At 38.8% G+C, this 23,932-nt stretch overlaps 1 protein-coding gene across 1 annotated transcript; it reads left to right on the top strand.

Moving 5' to 3' along the window:
- The first annotated feature begins 825 nt into the window (after nucleotides 1-825).
- On the top strand, nucleotides 826-23,843 carry LOC124870257. The gene is made up of 26 exons (XM_047368835.1): nucleotides 826-942; nucleotides 1,718-1,844; nucleotides 2,680-2,751; nucleotides 2,828-2,899; nucleotides 4,101-4,154; nucleotides 4,237-4,296; nucleotides 4,412-4,471; nucleotides 4,558-4,623; nucleotides 4,722-4,778; nucleotides 5,885-5,950; nucleotides 6,351-6,404; nucleotides 8,243-8,308; nucleotides 8,523-8,600; nucleotides 8,688-8,744; nucleotides 8,839-8,910; nucleotides 9,007-9,045; nucleotides 10,202-10,285; nucleotides 13,269-13,358; nucleotides 13,475-13,522; nucleotides 13,878-13,970; nucleotides 14,072-14,122; nucleotides 18,421-18,465; nucleotides 19,177-19,254; nucleotides 20,163-20,202; nucleotides 20,651-20,702; nucleotides 22,350-23,843. Exons 4-26 carry the CDS (start codon nucleotides 2,840-2,842, stop codon nucleotides 23,221-23,223), a joined length of 2,244 nt encoding a protein of 747 aa, XP_047224791.1. The 5' UTR covers nucleotides 826-942; nucleotides 1,718-1,844; nucleotides 2,680-2,751; nucleotides 2,828-2,839; the 3' UTR covers nucleotides 23,224-23,843.
- The last annotated feature ends 89 nt before the right edge of the window (nucleotides 23,844-23,932 follow it).

Here is a 23,932-nt window from a genome sequence, read left to right as displayed (position 1 = left end):
AGGCTTTTCTGGCATTTCTTTAATATCAGACATGCTTATTAGATTTGTTTTGGCACCAGTCTCTAATCTCATGCTAACAACAGCTCCATTTATCAGCAGAGGAGTTATGCATGTGTCTTCTTTGGTAACACATCTTACTTCAACTGGGCAAGTCCCCCAATATACACCTGACAGTCCCTTTTTTTCATTGTTGTTCTGCTGTTCTCACAAATGTATCATACAAATCAAAATAATTTTATTAACAATCTGTGATACTGACTTTATGTTTTGGTTCCACGGTGATCTATAGACACATTATCTACAAAAATAGGACTTATTTGTTCATTTCTTTAACGTATGTGTTTAGTTTATTTAGCAAGTAAAAAATAGTAATATATAAATGTTTACATTTTTAATTATTAGATTTATGGCCCATGAGTAATTTATACTTAACAATTTGGCTCTTGTGGGAAAAGTTTGGGCACCACTGCTATAGGGGAAGCTCATTTCAACTAATTTTAAACTATCCATGTATAAAGGCCATAGGTCACACCACATTACTGCAGATCCATTCCCAGTCCACCAACAACAACAGGGAGAATCTTTTACTGAAAGTTCTCATTAAAAACCCAAAACCAGTTTTGATATCCTGCATTGTCTGCTTTTAAAGAACTGTCAATGAGGCGATGCAATCATTTCACTCTGGGAATTAAATATAGCAAAATTCTCCTCCCATCCATTCTTCAAGATTAGACATGAAATTCAGGTCCAGACCTGCTGTTTGAGCGTGAGCATGAAAGCACATTATGAGATCCCTTAAATGTGTTGCTCAGAAATGCCTACACTGCAGAATGAGTGAGATGAGTTCTCTGCTTTTCCTTTTACTTTCAGCATTAAGCCTCATTGTTCGGAGGGATGTTCAGGAAACCAACCAAGACCGCAGATCCCTCTTCCAAAGCACAGGTAAAATGCTATATAGAATATAATGTTAACTTTATCTTTGATTTATCTTTTAATCTGAAAGTGCTTCACATCACTGAACAATAAGCCTTGTGGTAATATAGGCAGTAAGGTTATTTTATTTATGTTTGTGATTCAGAATGATGTGAATAAGTATGTCAGGGGAATTTGGTCAGACATGATTGGCAATGCTGTAAGAAACCCTGTTTCAGAGCAGAGGTTTACGTCCTGACAGGAACCAGAGCTGAAATGGGATAGTAGCTCTGGCCAGCACATTGCTGTATTACAATGGCCAAGTCAAAGTCCAGACATAAAACCAATTGAGTTTTGGCAATACCTGAAAACTGCTTTTCAGAATATCTTAAACCAGCCTGACAGAGTTTGAGCTATTTTTCAATTTCAGAATCAGCTTTATTGCCAAGTTTGAACAGACAAACAAGGAATTTGACCCCGGTACAATTTGCTCTCAGTGAAGATTGTCTTTTTAAATGTACATATATACACAATTGACTTTAGAACAAAATATAACGTAAGATCTGTCCAAGTATGCATGGTGTTGTTCTGGGACTCTGACTGTCAAGCCTGGGGGAAGAAGCTGTCTCTGTGGTGGCTGGTTTTAGCAGAGAGCACTCTGTAGCGCCACCTGAAGGTAAAAGCCTAAACAGTTTGTGTGCAGGGAGTGAGTGATCTGCAGAGGTTTTAGCTGTCCCTTTCCTGACCCTAAACCTGTGTAAGTCCTGGACAGAAGTAAGCTCAGCCCTGATGATTCTCTCTGCAGCCCTGATTGTTTGTTGCAGTCTGGACCTGTCCTGTTTTGTGGATGAGCCAAACCACGCTGAGATGAACGAAGACAGGACCGACTGAAATATGGCAGTGTAGAAGATGACCAGCAGCTCCTGTGGAAGGTTATACTTCTTTACACTTAATTTGCTCTAGTGTAAAGCTGGTAGAGACATGCCCTAAAAGACTTGCAGCATTAATTGGAGCAAAAGGTGATGCTACAAAATATTTTCTCAGGGTGAATACAAATGGGTGCTGCACTTTTCAGGTTTTTATGTAAGAAAAAATTAAAAACAATGTATCATTTTCCTTCCACTTCATGAGTATGCACTACTTTGTGTTGGTTCATCAACAAAATATCTTAATGAAATACACTTGTTTGTAATGTAACAAAATGGTAAAAAACAAACTTGCTAGGCACTGAATAAAAAAAACCTCACAATTTATTGAGAACATCTTAATGATTCTCGAGCCTCAGATTTGTTTTCAATTCAAATTTACTCTGGCCAGCAGTACTGGCTGTTGATCATGAGTAAATGTGCAGGTACAAAGTGTTTTCTAATGCTGTATAAGGTACAGTTTTAATTAATTGCCCTGCATGGTAGTGCAATGATTAGCACTGTAGCCTTGCTGCTTGGAGGTCCTGGGTCCTCGGCTCCTTTTGCATCTTCTCCAGTTGTGTGGGTTCTGTCTGTGTAGTTGAGCTTCCCCCCTGTAGTCCAGAAACATAACTGTTGGGTTGGTCCCTCTAAAGTGCCCTTAGGTGTTATTATTAGTTTAGTTAGATTATTAGTTTAGTTATTATTAGTTTAGTTAGACTGCTGCAACCGCTGAAAAAACAAAACATTTATTTTCACTGTAAAACACAGCAAACTAAACCAGTGTTCTGGTAAATTCAACTACTTTTAATGTAGTTCTGTCATGTAATGGTGAGATATTAACCATTTGTCTCTGTGTCAGGAGGAATCAGTTTCCTCACAACACCCTGAATTGTCTGCCAGTAGGAGCAGCTTGACAGATAAGTCATCAAAGGTATTGCTTTGCTATATTTGTGGGATTTCTTCTACATAAAAGCTACAAAATGCAATCTTTTCTTTTCCCCTTTAAGAAAACATCAGGAATGTTTGGTGGAATACTGAAGCGATCACCCCAACCAGGACATACCTGCATGCCTTCTCAGGTGAACAACTTTTACTTGTTCCCTTTGTTTGAAAAAAACATAGATAATGACAACAACTACATGTCGATGTGCAACAATGTTACCATACTTTCTTCAGGATCTCCTGGACGTTCCAGCTAGTAATGGAAACCTCTCTGAGAGCACCACTACGAAGATGAATCTCATTAAAGAATCATGAGAGCAAATAAAGATGATGTTTGCTCTAAATTCCACTTTTTAAATACTTTTTAAGAGTATGGGATGTCCAAGTAGGAATTTATTTTGTCCCTACTGATCAGTCATTTCAGAAGAGGCGTTGGCCAATACCCAGTTCTACTCTGATCCTTGGTTAATATCAATTCCACGTAAATTTTGTAAATTAACACACTATATTTCACCAGTATTATGGACTGTGTTAGTACTGCAATTGTGTCTCACTTAACTTACTCAATGACAGCCTGGACCTTTCTGTGTCCATTTTTCTAGACAGCGACAGCTACTTTGTCAGGACAGAGTGGTATATTTCTAAAGATATGTCTGACTCGACGGATTCAGCTCCAGTGAATGAAATGATAGGCTAACCTTAGCATGTTTTCTCTCAATTTTGATATTACTCATTTTTAATTTGGCTTATAAAGTATTTTGTTGTTGTCCCGGTTCATTGTGTCCAAACAGAATTTTCAAAAAACACCTCCCCTGCTTCAGAAACTTGGTGCTTTGCTTTGAACATCATCAATTTTAATGAACAGTGTTTCAGCTGCTTTCCTTTACATAGATTGCGTTCGTTAGGGAAAATTTAGATCATTTAAAAATGCCTCCATCCAATGCTTGGGATTGGGTCGGAACGTCACTAATTTCAACTGTTTGCTGCTGCTGTCTCTACTGCTGTCCTCAACCATGTCCAGTGTTTTTATCATTTTATACTCATCTTAATTCACCAAATTACCAATATATGTGCAGGTATCCGGTTATATTTTGTTAGCCAGCTGTGAGCAGTGCCTCTGAGCTTTTTGTTTTTGTGTGGGGAAGCTCAAATGTGCAGGCATCAGCGTTTTGGAAGAAGTCCTGACACAATACATCTCTGCCCATCCATCAGACTGCTGCAACAGTTGAAAAAACCAAATCGTGTATTTTAACTGTACAACACACCAAAGTAAACCAGTGTTCTGCTAGTATCAACTTTTATTTATGGTGTTTTCTATTATGTTTTTAATCTTCCAAGGAGTCAGCAGGGAAAAAGTATCCAAAACCCAATGGACTGAGAGCAGCTTCAAAGGTACTTGTTATACATCTATTTTCACTTCAAACAGTACTCTGATGATCGGTTTGATGATGGGTTTTATTTTATTTTCCTTTAGGAAGATTTGTCTGCACAAAGCGAGCTCTCGAAAAGCAATGACAGTCTTTCAAAGACAAAAGTAAGGATTATTTCAAAATAAACACAGATTAACTTAAATGTACAGAGCATGCTTGTGTAACTTTGAATATTCAAGATCAGGGGATGTCCTTAAGAATCTCACTTTCTGTCTTCAGGAGTCGGACGGGTTTAGTGAAATCTTTAAAAACCCCTTTGTAGTAAGAGCGTCATCTCGGGTAGGAGCAATGACTATTACTGCATCTTGCCTCTATGATATGAGGTGGATGATACTAAATGATAAATATTTCTGTCCCATCCTCAGGAGGATGTATCTGTAGCCACTGGGCTTTCTGGCAGCAGTGAGAATCAGTCTGAGAACCACACCAAGGTGAAGGTTTTGGCTGATTCTGCCAGGCTCAACAGTGTTGGTCATTAGGGGTTGTAAAGGCAAATTGTTCCGCATTGACTTCGTTTGTTGTCTTTCAGGAAAAAGGATTCTTTGGTGGTATGTTCAAGAAAAAGGTTGCAAGGTCTCAGTCTAAGGTACGACATTAAAGATGGTTCATAGCATGAGATAGTTTCATTTCAAGATAGGAGCAGAGAAAATATTAATGATATGTAATATTGCTGGATTCCAGTTACCTCAGATTGTCAGAACTCTAATTTAAGAGTGATGTCACGCCTAACTTAAAGGTGAACCAGTTACAAGTCAGAAAACCAGTAGGGCTAGGTCATTGATGTGCTCATTTTACTCTGTTAAAATAATGAATTAATGTGCTTTCAAAGCATGAAACTGTGATTGCAGACCCAAAGGGGGCGTGGCCTATAACCACATTATGTGTGTAGGTGATTTTCAGTTTAAATCCAACACAATCTAACACATCTCTGTGTTGTGGCTGTCGAATTACTTTAAAGTTGTTGTATACCATCCCCACCTGGAGTAGATCTGGTCTCCTTGAACCACTTGATTCTATAGCGACACCTGTTAGCTGATGACCAGACATGCAGAGCAGGGACTAAAAGTCATCTGTAAAAGATCTCAGAAGGGTCTGACTTTGTACCATAGTACATATGCAACTGATTTATTAATGTAAAACTGTCAGAGGTGCAAATAACCAGTTTACTGTGGCAGCTATCACAACTTTTCATGCAAACTGCTGGAACCACAGAATATTCCTTCAGGGGATGTTTCTAAGTATTTTCATTTTTCTCCCTAAATTGGATCTCTGAATTTCCAACTTTGACTAAAAATAGGATGAAGCATGAGTTCCCTAGTTACATCTCAGACTGTGATTGTTGTCTTCAAACATAAGACTGTTTTTAAAGAACAAAGACAAGTCAGTTTGACAGATCATTAATCTTAAAGTGATTACATCAGAAACGTCTTCCTCCCTCCTACTACTTCTTTTTTTAAATGCGGATTACCTTTTTTGTCTTTATTTTGACTTACCAACATTCTGTCTGTACTAGTTGAATTTTGTTTTATATTTAACTAGTAAACTGACTAGTTTTTAACTCTGCAGACATCCATATAACACAAGGTGCATTTTCATTTTCCATTTCTGGAGTTGTTCATTAATACTAACTTGCAGTGTGTTTTGTCACCTTAGTTTTGTGTTTTTGATTTTAACTTGTTTTTCTTGTTGCAGGACGATTTGTCAATGGATGAAGAACTCTTGGCCAGCAATGACAATCTCACAGATAAGTCTTCAAAGGTAACTGATCAAATGTTTGTATCAAGTCATTTTTCTTTCAAGGTTGCTAAACAGGCGTAAAGTATTAAATTTGGTTTTATCATTTTCCAAGTCTGGGCAACTATGAAAAAAACAAACATGCACTCACTCAAAACTTTGTGGCAACTAAACTAAAAATGGCTTCATCTGCAGGAGAAGAAGTCTGTGCCCGATAATGAGGAAGCATCAGAAGTCTTGTCTTTATCCACAGAGCTCTAACCCTCTCTTTTTCATGAGCTTGCAAATATGAAAGAAACATTTTTAATCCCTCTGCTGTTTTGAGCCATTTATTTTGGTTAGGAATCCAGTTGATGAACAGATGTGTCTAAAGGATATCAAAGTAACAGATGCACATGATTTTTAATGCTGTTTTCCCTCCCAGATCACCATGGTTAAAGCGATGTCCTACCTGAATCCCTTCCATTCTGCAGCTAAAGTAACTATCCTGTTAATAAATTTGCTGGGTGATGTTGAAGGTGGTAATGAGGGAGTCAAAATCAGGGCTGGGAAAGTGGTGCTAGTGATTATTAATGCTTATCGTTAAAGCGGTGCATCCTAAAGCTGCTGCCAACTTTGTGTATGATTAAGTCCCGTCATGTCCATGAAGTTTGTACACTTGTTTTGTTTATTTTGCGTATTTTGGAATGAAAAATTTACAATTTTGTCTGGACAAACTAAGCAACTTTTTGCTTTTATATTACCATTTAAGTTTTTTTCTTTTTCTATATTCAATGCTGCACGGTGGAACAGTTGATAGCACTGTTGCCTTGCAGCAAGAAGGTCCTGGGTTCGACTCCCGGCCGGGGGTCTTTCTGTATGGCGTTTGCATGTTCTCCCCGTACATGCGTGGGTTCTCACCGGGTACTGTGGCTTCCTCCCACAGTCCCTTAGGTGTGAATGGGTGTGTGCATGGTTGTTTTTCCTGTATGTCTCTGTGTTGCCCTGCGATGGATTGACAACCTGTCCAGGGTCTACCCTGCCTCTCGCCCGTAGACTGGTGGAGATAGGCACCAGCTCCCCCGTGACCCACTATGGAATAAGCGGTATAGAAGATGAATGAATAAATGAATGAATGAATATATTTAACGGTTGTCTGAACAACACTGTTAGGTTATAGTTTTGGCTATGCGTAAGCATGGCACAGCGTTAATAGCAGTGATATGTCTGTCCATGACACCCTGGTTTAAGGGCAGAACATAGATCTTGGACAGCTTGGCTTAATCAGACATGTTACGTATTTTATTTTCTATAAAATCCTTAAAAAAAGAGATGCTCGATCATTAACTTATCTACATTAACATATCTAATGCTAATGTTATTGCTAATGCAAACAATGGGTCGAACAGCCTTGCCATATCAGCCACTATAAGCATTAGCCATGCTGACGTGAGTGAATCTTCATCAGTGTAGAAGATGTCTGCTTAGCCAAGGCTGAGAATCGATGGAACATTTGCTATGACATTTGCATGAATTTTGTGCTACAATATCAAATGTGTAGGAAGGTAGTTCTGTAGCTTTATTTACCTAAAGCTGAATATCTTCTTAAACCATTTAAATGCAAGGTAGATGAAAAGTGGTGTAATGCTGTGTTTAATTTGTCTTGGAAGTTGGAGCTGGGAATGCCGCCACACTAGAGTTGAGTGTGTTCCTGTTGCAAGTCGGAAAACATGGGGATTTCTTTTGATACCAACTGCAATAAAGCCGATAACGATACATGTCTTTCCATTTTATGCATTGATGAATTGAACATCAAGATATTTAACAGCATTTCTTGAGCTCCTGATTTAATGAAATAGAAACCATTACATGTGATGAATAGTCTATACAGGAAACTTTCAATACTTTCAGTATGCCTGCAGCCATATTGCATACAAAGCTTGGGGTTGCTCAGTGAGCTCTGACTTTCCCAGTCAGAATAATGAACCAATCAGATGTTCTTATTAGTTTTCTATCTGGGAATTGGTCAAATTTGACTTCCAGATAGAAAGGAACACCCCATTATAAAGAACTATACCATCTCTACTTAGTATATAAACTATATAGTACGTCCACAATACATGCCAAAGACTTTACATCACAACTCTTCAAATAGCAGGAATGACATTTAACTTTCTAATTATTTCAGTTCAGTGGAAAATTTGTCATTACTTTCTTTGCAGCTGAAAAAAATTACATGTATTTAATGATAAATCATTAGCTTAAATAAAACTATTGATAGCATTTTACTGACAAATTGAACAGCTGTAAAAAGCTTTTTTTTTGTCCTCTGTTCAGAAGGACGCTGAAGACACTGAGACCCTTGAGGAGAATAGGAAACAATTGGAAAAGAAGCCAGATCTGGTAAAGCAATTTTTTACTATGGTCACAACTAATCAATGACCTCAAAAATGTGCATGGAGCTGATAAACTTTACACAAAAATACCCTCTGCACGCAAGCTCCTCCTCTTCCACACTTCCTACTACGTTGTTCTCGTCTCATTCCTGAAGGCTATTAAAAAATCTTATCCTCCTGTTCTGAGACACTAAGTCACTCTGTGTTTTTGTCCTTGGCAGGTCAAGAGTAATTTGATCAAGCCAGAAAGGAAGGAAAAGAGTGAAACTCTGCCAGTCTTACGCAGACCAAGAGCAGAGGTTTGTTTGCTGCCATAAATACTTCCATGTGATCCTTACGAAAGCGTTGTGACCTCTGCTTTGAATCCGTGTGCTGTTGGGATTCAGGAGATGAAGGCGATGTCCCTGCATGAAGTGGAAAAACAAAGAAGCCCAGAGGACAGGGTGCTTTTTGATTTATAACCTCTTTTTTCTTTTTTGCAATACGAGTTATCTTAGAATTTACTTACAAGTTTTATTTTTCTGTCCTTTGCTGAAGGCAAAACCCACTAGAGAGAAGAAAACAAAATCTTCAGAAGCTCCTGTAGTTCCACCCAGACCATCAGAAGAGGTGAGCAGTCTTTGCTGTCACTTTTTTATGTGCCATTTGTTGAAGTTGTAGCTTGTTTTTTCTTGGCTAAAGGAAGTTGCTGTGGTTAAATTTCAGGAGATGGACAGAGCTGTTAGGAAGAAAGACAACCAGGAGGTTCGTACAGACAGTAAAAACGTCTCTGATAATCTTGCTCTAGTGGGCATAAAACTAAGTGTAATGTTTTGATTAGTTTTCTGCTTGTGATATATGTTAGATATTTTACCTCCATTCTGCAAAATCATACCAAATGTAGCATGTCATGTAATGATTTTTTTCACGTCTTCTATATTTCCTCTGTTCTTACCTTCATTCTTATTTTGATTGATCAAACAAGCAGGGTTTTTGCTACATGATGATCAACTCAGTTCATGTCAATTATGACTAGAAATGCACAGAGAAATCAGCCAGAGATCAGATATCCTCTCTTTCACAGATCACCCAACAAGCTGTGCTAAAGCACTAAAAAGGACAGCATTCTTTGGTGTGGAGACTTATATCGTGTGAAGAGGGCTCAAAGTTACTAATTTTGCGTATTAAATGAAGTCAGAGTTTGCACAGAGATATATATAAGCAGTTATTTAAATAGAAACTATGCTCTATGACATTTTAAAACATATATGCGGATTACTCGGACTGTGATAGAGGTAAACTTTTATAAGATAATAGGAAGGCTGAGTATTACCGCCGATGCTATTTTATCCATTGGAGCTTTCAACCTCTCTCCATTGTGAAATACGATGGATTAGGAAATACTGGAAGCTTTTTGGAGAATACAGTTTGTGTGTATTCGCTAGAGAAATACTTTTAGTAATGATAGCTGCACAAAGCACTCCATTCACTAGTATGAGATGCTAAAGACAATTTTAAAATGATAGCTCCAAATTATTTTGCCTGTTTTTAACTTTGTATTATCTTCTTTTACAGTGATTGCTATCTTTTTTACATGCAGCTTGTTGCCCCTACTTTTAAAATGCATATTTATCAATGATTCATGACAGAATGCTTCAAAAAAACTATATTTGGAGTGCTGCTCTTTATGTCTTATATATTACACTTAATGAGAAATCAGAATTGCATAGGTAAGCCAAAATTGTACAGATCAGATATCAGACACCAAATTCTGATCAGGCGCATACATTATTATGGTTTTTCTGATGTTCTGAAGGAAAGCAAATGTCCTCTGAGGCTCCTCTAACAAGACAACTTTTCATTTAAATGTTAATTTGTTGCCTGACAACACAATTTCTTATTTTATTGTATCAATTTACAGCAGAGTCAATCAGGAGATATAGGTAACAAAGAACAATCATATGCGACCAAAGATGATGACAAGCACAATCCACAGAGCAAACCAGTGAGTGAATTTCTTAGTTTCGGTTTAAGCCTTCTCCCCCAAGCAAACAAAGTCATCCAAGGCTTTGATAAACTATATAAAATTTGTTTTGGGACTTTTTCATCTTATGCTTTCACCGTATGAAATGAACTTGTGTGCTGCCACATGCGGATCAAAACAAAGTACTTGCTATAGTTGTTTGGATAAGATCTACTTTTTCCAGTTCTGCTTCCTTATTGACTCTTTCATGCCAAACACATGCAAAAGACATGTGGTAGCCTCGGGCTGTTGTCAGAGCGAGTTTCTGCAGAGCTCCAGTTCTGTATTAGTCACATGGGTACAGTAATTTCTTTATATTCAGAGATAGTTATATTATTATTTAGGACTCTTTGTTCTTGATTTTTCAAGCATGAATTTGTTGTCAGTTTCCTGCAGATTTTTAAGGGATATGATGTGGATTTTTTTTTCGGGCTGCACGGTGGCGCAGTTGGTAGCACTGTTGCCTTGCAGCAAGAAGGTCCTGGGTTCGATTCCCGGCCTGGGGTCTTTCTGCATGGAGTTTGCATGTTCTCCCCGTGCATGTGTGGGTTCTCACCGGGTACTCCGGCTTCCTCCCACAGTCCAAAGACATGCCTGTTAGGTTAATTGGTCACTCTAAATTGACCTTAGTGTATGAATGAGTGTGTGTGTGGTTGTTTGTGTGTTGCCCCTGCGATGGACTGGCGATCTGTCCAGGGTGTACCCCGCCTCTTGCCCATAGACTGCTGGAGATAGGCACCAGCTCCCCCGCGACCCACTATGGAATAAGCGGTAGAAAATGACTGACTGACTGACTATGATGTGGATTTTGAGAAATCTGAGCTAAAGTAGAATGTAGCTTTAGTCTATGCAGTGCTGTAAAATGGGATGGGACATTTGAGGGAAAGAATGGACACGTACTTCCATATGGATGTTTCCTGATTATTTTGTCAAATTTCATGTCACCACTGGCGTTTAACTTGTAACGTGTAACTTGCTAAATATGGTTATTGCACCCCTTCGTGATTATGTACCTTTGTAGCTTGTGACATTCTACTACCGCCTTTTTCCGATTAGAAATTGGTGCCATTTGGTACACATCAAGGATGCTTTTTTAACCAGCGATTTAAAGTCATTTTATAAATTCTATTTATAGAGTACTAACAGAAAATATGGTAGTATAACTCCAAAAAATGATGCAGTCCTGTGAAAAGTGATTTAACTCCTCGCAGATTTCTTCTATTATTGCTTTTCTCTCATTGTGAAATTCCATATCTTAAATATGTGGAAAATAGCTTGTACTGTGGTTTGCTGGATTCCCAAAGCCTTAGGATTGGTTTTCGGAGCCATTTCCAGAATTTGTAGATTTGTTCTTGAATTTCTTTTGATTGGGGCATGATGTGTGCCTTTTTGAAATATGTTAGCCTACTTCGTGTTGTCAGACAGGTCCTATTGAAGTGATTTCTTGATTCTACAGGTCTGGTAGAATCAGGCCTGGTTGTACTAGTGAAATTAAACTAAAAAAGGTTAATCATGTTTAATTCATGATTTAACTAGGAGGGGTGGGGTGTTGTATCTTCACATAAGGTTTGGAAAACATGCTGGTTTGGATAACCTGTACCTGTCTAGTTTTCTTTGTCTGAGATTACCAGAGAAACACTGAGGGGAGCAATTACTTTTTCACTGTACTGTTCACTACCAGAAAGAGGTCATTTAGGTTTTAGGTTTGAACAGGGGTCTTAATCTGTCATCATTCATAAGAACGAACCAGGGTCACATAGGGGTCAGCGGTGTGTATTTTAAGCTGGCAACCCATGTATCTAAATTGGAGATTTGAGTCGCCTTGCTTTGTTGAGTAAACTAATAAAGCTAACACTGGGCTATAAAAGCACTCCACCACTTTTATTGTTTGTGTGGCAGCATTTTTTATTTTAAAGAAAAAAGCAATGGCAGATGAGGAAAAGTGTAGCGCCACTGGCTATGAAGAGTTAGCATCTGCCTTGAAGCTTTTAGAACTAAAAGGCTGCTGTTCTCTTTTTAATCACTCTGAACTGCATTTGTTTCTGTTTAGTTTAAAATTTTATCTACTTTTACTGATCGATCCTGAACTGGATTTTCTACACTGAACAAAGATGATTGGAGGCACAGTTTGAGATTCGTTTTGACATTTGGGCAGTCTCAGAATTATAAAAGCACAAATAAAGGCAATAGGCTTTACAGACTAGTCATACCTGGACATCGTTCTCATGAACCCGTTATTGTGTATTGCCTCATTTTGTTGGATGTATTCTGTCTGTAAGGTATCAAACCACAAGATGCATTGTTGACACTTATTCTGGACAATCAATTTAGGCTCTGTCTAATGATGAAGGGCTGCAAGATGAAGAGTCTTTACCCAAAGAGGAAAAGAAAGATGAGGACAAAGACAAACCAGAGAGGGTCTGGCTTAATTTTTTGTTTGCTTTTGTTTTTTAATTATTGGCAGGTCAGTAATAAATGTTAATTTAGCTTTCAGTTTCAAGTGGAACATTTCTGTATTTAATGTAAAAGGAAAAATAAGTTATCAGGTTTTTTTGTTTTTAGCCCAAAGTCAAGAAGCCCAAAAAACTCAATCCTTTCATGCCACAGGTCAAGGCAAGCGTGACTCGTCTGCATATCCCAAATGGAAGAAATATCTCAGATCGCCTTAGTCTGTCTCATAAGATATTCAGATGGAGATCTTTTTTTAGCACTCCTTTTTCATTTGTTATTTGTTTCTGTGAATCAGAGAAAAAAGTACATGCATGAAATGTAAGCAGACTAGCCTCTCATGGTTTCCTTTCAGTTTTTACTAATGCATGACCACATCTATTTATACAGCACGCAGCATTGTGAGTGTTTAAATTGTCAGTATTCAACAAATAATTCTACACATTTATGATAAATATCTGTAAAAGCCAGTAGCTAATTGCTGTTTTCTATTTGTGGCTTTTATTACTTGCATCAGGCTGCATCTGATGACGAGGGGTCGAAGGACAAAGATGAGACGTCATCCAAAGAGGAAATTAAAGATGAGAACAAGGACCAACCAGAGAAGGTCTGTTTTTTGTTTTTTTCACAGATCAGGACCAAACGTTCATTTGACTAATTGCTGCAAATTGAGCATTTCTGTCTTTATATAAAAAATGAAACTGTAACTTCTTTTCCTTTTAGCCCAAGGTCAGGCCAAAGCAGCACAATCCTTTCATGCCTCAGTTCAAGGTAAAGCTCAAAATGTGACTTCTACACATTGGTTTCCACCTACGTGTCCATGTCCCACAAAGATCTCCAGATGCTCCCATTTTTTTATAAAATTAGAAGATGGAGATTATTTTTCTTAATCACTCCAGGGAGTTTTAAGTGAACTTATGTTTTCTGTAAACTTAAACAAGCTTTCCCATTATGGTTTCCTTTCAGTTCCTCCTTTTAATAGTACTGGACTACATCTAAACAGAAACAGAGGCAACACATGGCACTTTTAGAAACATCTAATTACATCTAATTTACTGTATATCTGTAAAAGCCAGTAGCTAAATGATGTTTTCTGTTTGTGGCTTATCTTTGTTACTTATGTCAGGCTGCATCTGATGATGAAGGGCTGAAAGACGAAGAAGAGTCCTCATCCAAACGAGAAATTAAAGAACATGAGGACAAGGAGAATACAGAGAAGGTTAGATTTCAGATGTTATGTGACTCTGAGAGGTGCAAAGGGAACAATGTAAGTATTTCATTTTATTGCCGTGGAATGATCCCGTTTGTTTTTTGTTTTAGCCCAAAGTCAAGAAACCCAAGAAAAACAATCCCTTCATGCCCCAGGTGAAGGTAAGAATAAAATATGTGACTGATACAAACTTCTGTGTGCCCATTTTTACATGCGTTATGCATTTCTGATTAAAAAGTCAGATCAGACTTGGATTTATATATAGTGAAAAAGCTTTTCTGCAAATCAAGGAACTGATACCATACCAGAATTTCAGCAAGCCAGTTCATCATGGTTTCTTTTTAAGCTTTCACTAGTCCATGACTATTTGTATGCAAAAAGAAGAAGCAGGACACAGCATTGCAACAGCTGGCTCGTTACTGTTCAGAGGAAAATGTCGGCATTAAAGTGCCTGTGACATCGAATTTTTATGATAAATCCAATTATATTTATGGAAACGAAACATTAAAATATTTCAAAAAGTAAATTTATGCCGCTGAACTGAACAGTTGTTAAGATAGGGTAATAAATTTAACTAAAAAGGCATTTCCGGACTACTCCTTTGGGCTCTTTTATGACATAGAAGGGGAACCCCGGAACGTAAACTGACTGCTGCTACAATGGCTGGCAACACAGTCAGCAGCAGAGAATCTGATGTTTCTTTAGATATATTTCAGTCATTCTCACAGAGGGATGCAGCAGAGTCAGGAGAAGAAAATCAGCTTTCATCAGATGGCAGAGCAGAAGTGCTGCGGCCTGTGGACGGCCATCTAATTCCACCAGAGTCTATTTTTGCCTGCCGGAGCACAGCTGGAGTCAATATTCATGAATCATACCACACCACCAGGAAACAGAACGAGCACAACATCCGGGTTTTCAAAATAATTCACTAAAGACAGACTAGATCTCACTTTATTAATAAATACATACATATATTTAGGTGTTTATATAAGCAGTTGTTTACATTAGATCAATTAGATCAGTTACCGGGTAAACTAAGGTATTAGAAACAGAGCAATTAAATATTAAATGCACCAAATTAAGCAACAAATGTAGCTTCGCTGCACTCAGTGAACTCACCCATTGTAGAACAAAACACATGAAAACATCTGGATGCATAAAATGAAAAATGAAGCAGTTTAACTTCCACTGAAGGACTTGTTTTGCACTTGCTACCGCATTTGTCACTGGTTTATATTGTGCGATCTGCATATGCTTCTTGGAGCTCTTCTGAGCTTCGCAGCGGACTGGACCGGATTGGACCGGAGCAGATACAGTGTAAATCCGGGTACATATTCAGTATATATACGGCACTGAGTGAAACCAGCAGAGGTGAAGCTGAGCAGCAAGGAGCAGCAGCAGCAGACACAAGGGATTATTCAAGATCTTAAGACACTACCTGGTGTCATTTAAAAAAAAACTTTATATTAGAATCTTTTGAGAAACATTTATTTAAATATATTGTATGCATGTGTAATTTATCTTATTTTAATAATAGAAATTTCATATTATTATTATTAACAATAAAATAATAATTTCTTATTTTTAATTATCAGTAACTAATATTTTAACTATCAATAGCCAATATCTAAATGTACTTTTGTGTCAAGGAAGTGTTGCTACCGGCTGAGCATTGATTCGTTTAGCAACAGCAGCAACAACCTTTTATTTACATCAGATGCCCTGAACAGCATGGCTATAGCAGCTGCTTTCAACAATCTCCTTCATCTGTAAAATATCCTGACCTCTGACATCATTTCTCCTGTAAATTCAAAGGTTTCTTGTTTTGAAGCAGTTTGCCGAAAAGTCCTCTGATCACATCTGGCTGTGCTTTGTGGGACCAGCCCATCTGATTCTCGTCAGTTGTCCAGCTCTGATCTTGGCAGTTCTGATCCTCTTTGCTTCTGGAAAACAATGCAGACTAATGGCTGCTGTCATAGTATTGCTGCCACCATATTAACACTGTTTTTAACTTGGCTTCTACCTGAACAGTTTATCATTGAGGCTTACACAATGAATGATTGGAGACTTCCGCTATGATGTCATTTCCGGGCAACTTTGGACTTGCAACATTTAACAACGGTTTGTGTGGTTACGGCTCCCAGTGGTTTGCACATCAGGTTTCCAGTTTACCTGTGCTGTTTGTGCTTTTAGGTTTTCTAGTATTTTGCACATCAGGTTGCCAGTTGTATGCGTGTTTTAGGTGTCTTAATTTTTTTTTATATTTGCGTGATTAACAATTCCAATAGTTTGCTATGTAGGTTTCAAGTAGTTAATTGTGTAGTTATGTATTTAGGTTTTCCAGTAGTTTGCACCTTTGCAGTTTAGTTTGTGCGTTTAAGGTTTTCAGTAGTTTGCACATGTTGTCTTCCCAGTCGTGTGTGGGTGTGAGAATGACCTGACCATTTGACCCTACAGCTTTCAATTGTCAGGTTTCTAGCACATTATGTGAGGTTTAGCTTTAATGTATGTTTATACAGATCCTTCTCAAAATAAAACCCAAAATTCCTATCTCACAAAATTAGCATATCATTAAAAGGGTCTCTAAACGAGCTATGAACCTAATCATCTGAATCAACGAGTTAACTCTAAACACCTGCAAAAGATTCCTGAGGCCTTTAAAACTCCCAGCCTGGTTCATCACTCAAAACCCCAATCATGGGTAAGACTGCCGACCTGACTGCTGTCCAGAAGGCCACTATTGACACCCTCAAGCAAGAGGGTAAGACACAGAAAGAAATTTCTGAACGAATAGGCTGTTCCCAGAGTGCTGTATCAAGGCACCTCAGTGGGAAGTCTGTGGGAAGGAAAAAGTGTGGCAGAAAACGCTGCACAACGAGAAGAGGTGACCGGACCCTGAGGAAGATTGTGGAGAAGGGCCGATTCCAGACCTTGGGGGACCTGCGGAAGCAGTGGACTGAGTCTGGAGTAGAAACATCCAGAGCCACTGAGCACAGGCGTGTGCAGGAAATGGGCTACAGGTGCCGCATTCCCCAGGTCAAGCCACTTTTGAACCAGAAACAGTGGCAGAAGCGCCTGACCTGGGATACAGAGAAGCAGCACTGGACTGTTGCTCAGTGGTCCAAAGTACTTTTTTCGGATGAAAGCAAATTCTGCATGTCATTCGGAAATCAAGGTGCCAGAGTCTGGAGGAAGACTGGGGAGAAGGAAATGCCAAAATGCCAGAAGTCCAGTGTCAAGTACCCACAGTCAGTGATGGTCTGGGGAGCCGTGTCAGCTGCTTGTGTTGGTCCACTGTGTTTTATCAAGGGCAGGGTCAATGCAGCTAGCTATCAGGAGATTTTGGAGCACTTCATGCTTCCATCTGCTGAAAAGCTTTATGGAGATGAACATTTCATTTATCAGCACGACCTGGCACCTGCTCACAGTGCCAAAACCACTGGTAAATGGTTTACTGACCATGGTATCACTGTGCTCAATTGGCCTGCCAACTCTCCTGACCTGAACCCCATAGAGAATCTGTGGGATATTGTGAAGAGAACGTTGAGACACTCAAGACCCAACACTCTGGATGAGCTAAAGGCCGCTATCGAAGCATCCTGGGCCTCCATAAGACCTCAGCAGTGCCACAGGCTGATTGCCTCCATGCCACGCCGCACTGAAGCAGTCATTTCTGCCAAAGGATTCCCGACCAAGTATTGAGTGCATAACTGTACATGATTATTTGAAGGTTGACGTTTTTTGTATTAAAAACACTTTTCTTTTATTGGTCGGATGAAATATGCTAATTTTGTGAGATAGGAATTTTGGGTTTTCATGAGCTGTATGCCAAAATCATCTGTATTAAGACAATAAAAGACCTGAAATATTTCAGTTAGTGTGCAATGAATCTAAAATATATGAATGTTAAATTTTCATCATGACATTATGGAAAATAATTAACTTTATCACAATATGCTAATATTTTGAGAAGTACCTGTATGTCTATAATTCTGGGTAACATCAACCACCAACAGATTAATAACAACATATCAACACAGTGCAACCTCATTCCTGTTAAAATATTATGAATTCTTCTGTACAACATAAGAAGCAACTTTTCTCTGTTGACCGAGACCATTGTGTGGAATATTCCAAATATAATTAGATTTCCTGACAGTAGAAATGATAACATGACACAGGGCATTTTCAGAAAGTCCTAACTTTGATGATGTATTTGGACTAGAATCTCATTGTTGGCTCCTTGCTGCAGTCTTTAAACTGGTTTTGGTAAACTGTTACCATGTCTGTTACCATGTCAGGTTATTTAGGACAGGTTAGTAAAGCACATTACCAACTCACTGCAACCTATCCATCTATCTGAAGACCATTGGTTGAACATATATGTAAACTCTGTGCTAGTGCTTCAAAAGTAACGTTAGGACAGATGTGATTTTCTTTGTCTTTTGTTTGTTTGCAGGCCAAAGTCATTCAGAGGAACAAACAAGATGGAGCTGCTGGACAGGTGGTAAATCTTTCCTTTTCAAAATGAACAGTTTTTTAACGCTTCTATTGCTTTTTGCACTTGTCTCTCTCATATGCATCAAACCATAAATTACAAGTAGCTGTCCACCAGAGACATGTTTTCTTTCAGTCTTACTCATTGTGGTTCTGGATTACAAATTGCCTTTTAATCACCTGACTCCAACCCTTCACTCTGAAAAACAACCTTCTTTCTTCCCATCATGCACTTTGTCTCCAGAGTGTCCTCTCAGCTCCCAACAGACTTTTATTGTCAGCGTGTTTTTTTTTCTTTTGTTGTTGTTCCTCTCTGCCACTGCTGACATGAAACCCACCCCCGCACATTCATACATGTTTGTTCGTGCCCATGAACATGGGAAGATGAGAAGATTAGCCTCCAATGTGCCTGAACTTGTCTCTCCAGTTCTTTTTTTACAGCTGCTCCATGAAAGCTTCCGGTCCTTTTTTACTTCTGCAAAACGGCACAGAGAGGTCTACACAGTTAGGATATCTCACACTTCCTCTTATATGAGTACAAAAAAGTGAAACTAAAGAACTTTGATTCTCTATATTTTGATTTTGACATTCATAACTGTCTGCCTCACATACACCTCTCGCCGTACTTCTGTGTAGATGTTCCTCTATATAGCATTTATTTGATTGTAAAAGTTAAGCTTATTCTTCAGTTTTAATTTGTATTTGTCTATTTTCTCAGAATGAAGAACCCCAAAGGTCTTTATTTGACCAGCTGGAAGATTTCTGTATTGAGCCCTCACAGCCTAAAGACAGTCAGGTTGGTCTCTGAGACAAAATATGTTGACAACTCCAAGTCTGTTTGCCTCTTTGCCAGTTCGTACTCCCATTTTGTACCCTGCTGCCATTTTTGTCCTGACCTACATCCTTTTTAGTACCGGTAAACAAGCTGTTTCTATCCTTGTAATTAGGCATTGAGTATCAATTTATTTCTCATGGCAGTTAACTATGTTTTATAAATTATGGCAATAGAAGTTCCAACAGATGCTCAAATCTTCGTTATATTTAGTGTAATCTGATATTTTACTGAAGATTTTATGGCTGAGCGGCAGAACAGTGGTTAGCACCGTTGCCTTGCAGCAAGAAGGTCCTGGGAATGAATCCCAGCCTGGGCTCTTTCTGAATGCAGTTTGCATGTTCTCCCCATGCTAGTTTGGTCTCTCTGTACTTCAGCTTCCTCCCACAGGACTGTTATGTTAATTTATTACTTTAAATGGGCCTTAGGTGTGTGTGTGGATGGCTGTTTGTCCCGTGATGGACTGGCAATCTGCCCAGGGTGTAGTCCGCCTCTCGCCCAACGACCATTGTAGATAGGCAACAGCCCACATGTGACCCCTCAAGAAGATGGAAGGATGGATTCAATTGATTGTGGTTTTGGCTTCTGGTTAGGCCTGTTCACTACTGTGAAATATGGGAATAACTCTGACCTCCTTCTAGTAGATATTATATCACTCATGCATGGTCAGTCAAAAAAAACAACAACACTCAAACCCCCGAAAAGTTGGACACAAAAACCCAAAAAATGCAGAAATATGAAATATTAAAGAGGTGAAATGGCTGGCACCTTTTAAATTGCTATTTTCAGGTATAAAATGGTTTAATGATTTATAATAAAAAAAAGTCAACATTTGCAATAATTGTGTATATATAAATCTGAGTGTCTTTTAGGATGTGGAAGATCTCATGGACTGGTGGAACACGGTTGAATGTAAGTCTTTTTTTTTCCATTTGTGTAAGTTTAATTTCTGAAATGGGAAAAAAGTAAGTTTTGAATACCACCAGTTTTTTTTAAATATATATTTAAGTCACTTAAGTAAAATTAAAATGCTTTCATTTATCTTTTGCAATGTCAAATCTAAGAAAAGTATATTTCCTGCTTTAGCAAATAATGCCCTCATCCATAAAGTCTTCTAACTTTGAAAAAAAAAAAAAAGGAAAAGCTTTTAACAAACATGTTGTCACCACCTTTTATGGAGGTCATTGAATGCCTCTGGGATGGACTGGAACAAAAGGTTGACCTTGCCAATATTCATCCACGTCACTGGGAGCTACGGTGTATGGTTGTCATAGCAACACATGGGTGTTACACGTCAATTGATTCATTTCGCTCCTCTTTATTGCTTTTTGGTGTCGTGTTTTTTTTTGTTTTTTTTTAGCCTGGGAGGACACGCCTCAAAATGACGACATGACCGAAAAGGAAGAAGCCAAGTAAGTTCAACCACAAACATGTCTGTGACTGTCACTTAAACTTGCTTAGCTCCTCCTAAAGTGCACTTAAAGTGGATCTAAACCTCACATCAACTTTTTTTGCAGATAAACTGTATAAACTAGGCTTTAAGGGCGCTATCTTTAGCTTACTGTGCAATTTTTCAAATTTTTGTGTAAACTATTTTAATTCTGCAATATTTGTCATAAAGCTGCCTTAGTGCTGCCCCTTTTGGGTTGATCAGTGGCTAATGCAGTTGAATTTTCCTATTGGTTCAAACGGTACAGCTTGGTACATGTCTACATCACAGCCCTGAGTTCAGGTATAAAACCATCTCACTCAGACATGGCACCGTAACGAGTCCGGAGTTGGAATTGGCCAGCATTGATCATAGTTTTATGCTTTATACCTCCGATCATATGCTCTACTGGAGATAATATAAATCTACATCTATATAAATGTAAACTTCCTGATATTTGTTACTGCTTTGAATGTAAGTCCATGTGAGCAATGATGCTGCTAACATCACTTTACTGGACCCATTCTGTCCTACCACCGTCGCTCTGCCCATTCTCTATGTTTTAATATGTCTTAGCTGCCACTTTCCCTGTCCACTTGACCACATCTACGCTTAACCCCCTTCACTCATCCCCATACTTGGCCGTGCCCCTCAGTGTCTCTTGGCCCCGCCCACTTTGGTGGTATTTATTAAAATTTGTCTGGGCGCGGGGTTATGCTTTTACATCAGGTTTAGTTCCACTTCAACGGATGCTACCATCGTATTCCCTGATGTCTATAATCATGTCTATAATCATGTTTATTGATTCATTCTCCTATGTTTCCATTTCCTCCAAATGTACCTCCAGTTCATTATAACCATGTATTAAACTGCTGTGTGTCAGATTATTTCTCTTGGTAATTTTGTATTTTGACGATTATGGAGCTAAATTGGGATTAGAATGCTGAAGTCTCATATGTAATTTAATTATTAATATATTTTTCTGTATATTTCACATTTAAGATTACTTCTATTGTTTTGTGGTACTGATTCCTTTATGGGCATCCCGCCTTACATGAAATCATTTTTTTTTTTTTTTTCGCCAAAAGTTTTGACATAGTTTATGTCAACAAAAGAAATATTTTACTTTTCTTCTCTCAGAGCAAACTGAGTTAAAAAACATAATAAAAAAATGTGAACAAATCCCAAGGATTTAGATCATTAAGAGGTTTTTTAGCAAATGGACTTTGTTCGTTTCGGTCAGCAGTGGTTTTGCATTCAAAACACATTAACTGAGCCATGTATATCTGCAGTGCTTTAGATATTATTCAGGCTGCTTTTGTGACCTCCTGAATGGGTCATTGACTCTCTTTAAAAAATCTCGGTGGGCCTGCCAATTCTGTGCAGCTCAATGTTTTCTCCATTTGTGGATAGTGGTGCGTGCTGTGGTCCACTGGAGCCCCAAAGGCTTAGAAATGACTAGACTTGACAAGAGACTTTGTTTCTCATCTCTTCATAGATTTCTTTAAATTGTTATATATTTACTTTTTTGAATCTTTTAGTCTAATAGGGATGGGTACCTTTCACATTTGAACTAATATGGCACCTGGGAAACTGTATTATTACTCAACAGTACCAATTCTTTTCTCAGGGCCTTTGCTTTAACTGCAGAGAAGCTCCAGAAGGGTATCCGAGTCTTCAACAAGCTGTTTTCCGAGCGCGCTGAGAGCCTCTGGCAGCACGTCATTGACCTCAATTCCATTGCCGACGGCCTGGACAAATTCAACAAGAAGACAAAGATCGCTCAGATCACAGGAGGCTCCACCAGCGCCATTGGGGGCGTTGCCACCATCACGGGCCTTGCCCTGGCTCCGGTGACCATGGGAACCTCTCTGATTGTCACAGCGGTAGGTTTGGGTGTCGCCACAGCAGGTGGTTTAACTTCGGCCGGTGCTGGCATCTCAAACCAGGTCAACAACTCTTTGGACCGCAAGAAGGTGGAAAAGATTGTCGAAGACTACCAGGAGAAGATCGCCGACCTCAATAAGTGCCTGAAATTCATCAAACAGGGAATAGAGAACCTGCGCAGGTTTGACCTGCTTAAGATGAAGAAACATGCATACAATCAGGACTTTCCTGTGCTCACCAGTCAGTTTTACGAGGATGGAGCAATGGCAGGGAAGGCCATCCTCATCAACGCCAACGAGATCATGCGTGTGGTGCAGATTGCTAATGTGGCGGGCAGCACTGCAGCCAGAGCGGTCCAAATTGCCAGTATGGCCACTGGCGTGCTCACAGGGCTCTTTGTTGGTATGGACATCTACTTTGTAGCTAAAGACTCTAAGGAGCTGAAAAAAGGGGCAAAATCAGAGTTTGCTGCCAAAATCAGGGAGGTGTCCACACAGCTGCACGATGGTCTGGTGGAGCTTAACACCATACGAGAGGAGCTGCACAGTACCAACCCAGAAAACAACAGAGGCAGCAACATCAAAGAGCGGGAGAGCAAAAAGGATGAGAAAAGGTAGAAATACGACAAATGTTTGGATGAAGATGAGATCAACTGCATTAAAAAGCCCATAAAAAAGGACATAGAGAACAGGAAATATGTTTGACTTCAAAAGACTGCCTTAAACTTTGCTTTGCTACAAAGGTTTTAACGTGACTCTTCAAACTTTACACATTTTGAACATTTTTAAATCCTACTGCTGCTGATTTCTGTCCAGTCTCCTGTGAGGAGAATAAACTAAAACCGACTCCTGCTAATCTGAACCTGTACACTACATCGGTGGGAGGTGGACCTTAAGCCGTGATTTATAGAGTTTATTATATATCTGAAAGTTGTGCCATTGTTTGAAGCTGCCATTTGTTTCAGAAGTGAGATTTAAAGGTTTAAAAGATTGATTAGGTGGTGATATTTCTAAAGATTTTTAAAATGGTGCAGCAATTTTTTTCCAAATTTAAAGTGTCACCGTAATTATACATTTTTAGAATTTTAATTATTGGTTCCTTTACAATGAACAAATTTAGAGTTTTGGTGAGACATGTATATACATTCATGAATGGGGATGTCTATTTTGGGGTTTTTGAGTTTGGTTGCAAGCCTATGGCTGGGTTTTAAGCCCAATAAAGTTGGGGTCAAGGCTTTTGTTGGGTGTTTGCTTGTTTTATACACTCTCTCATACTCTAAACTTGAAAACTGGCTCAGAGTTCATCTGTTTTTTTCTTCCTAGATGA

The sequence above is a fragment of the Girardinichthys multiradiatus genome, chromosome 6 (genome assembly GCF_021462225.1).
Source record: "Girardinichthys multiradiatus isolate DD_20200921_A chromosome 6, DD_fGirMul_XY1, whole genome shotgun sequence".
Classification (NCBI taxonomy): domain Eukaryota; kingdom Metazoa; phylum Chordata; class Actinopteri; order Cyprinodontiformes; family Goodeidae; genus Girardinichthys; species Girardinichthys multiradiatus.
The sequence above is the reverse complement of the archived record's forward strand: the minus strand, read 5'-3'. Positions and strand labels throughout refer to the sequence as shown.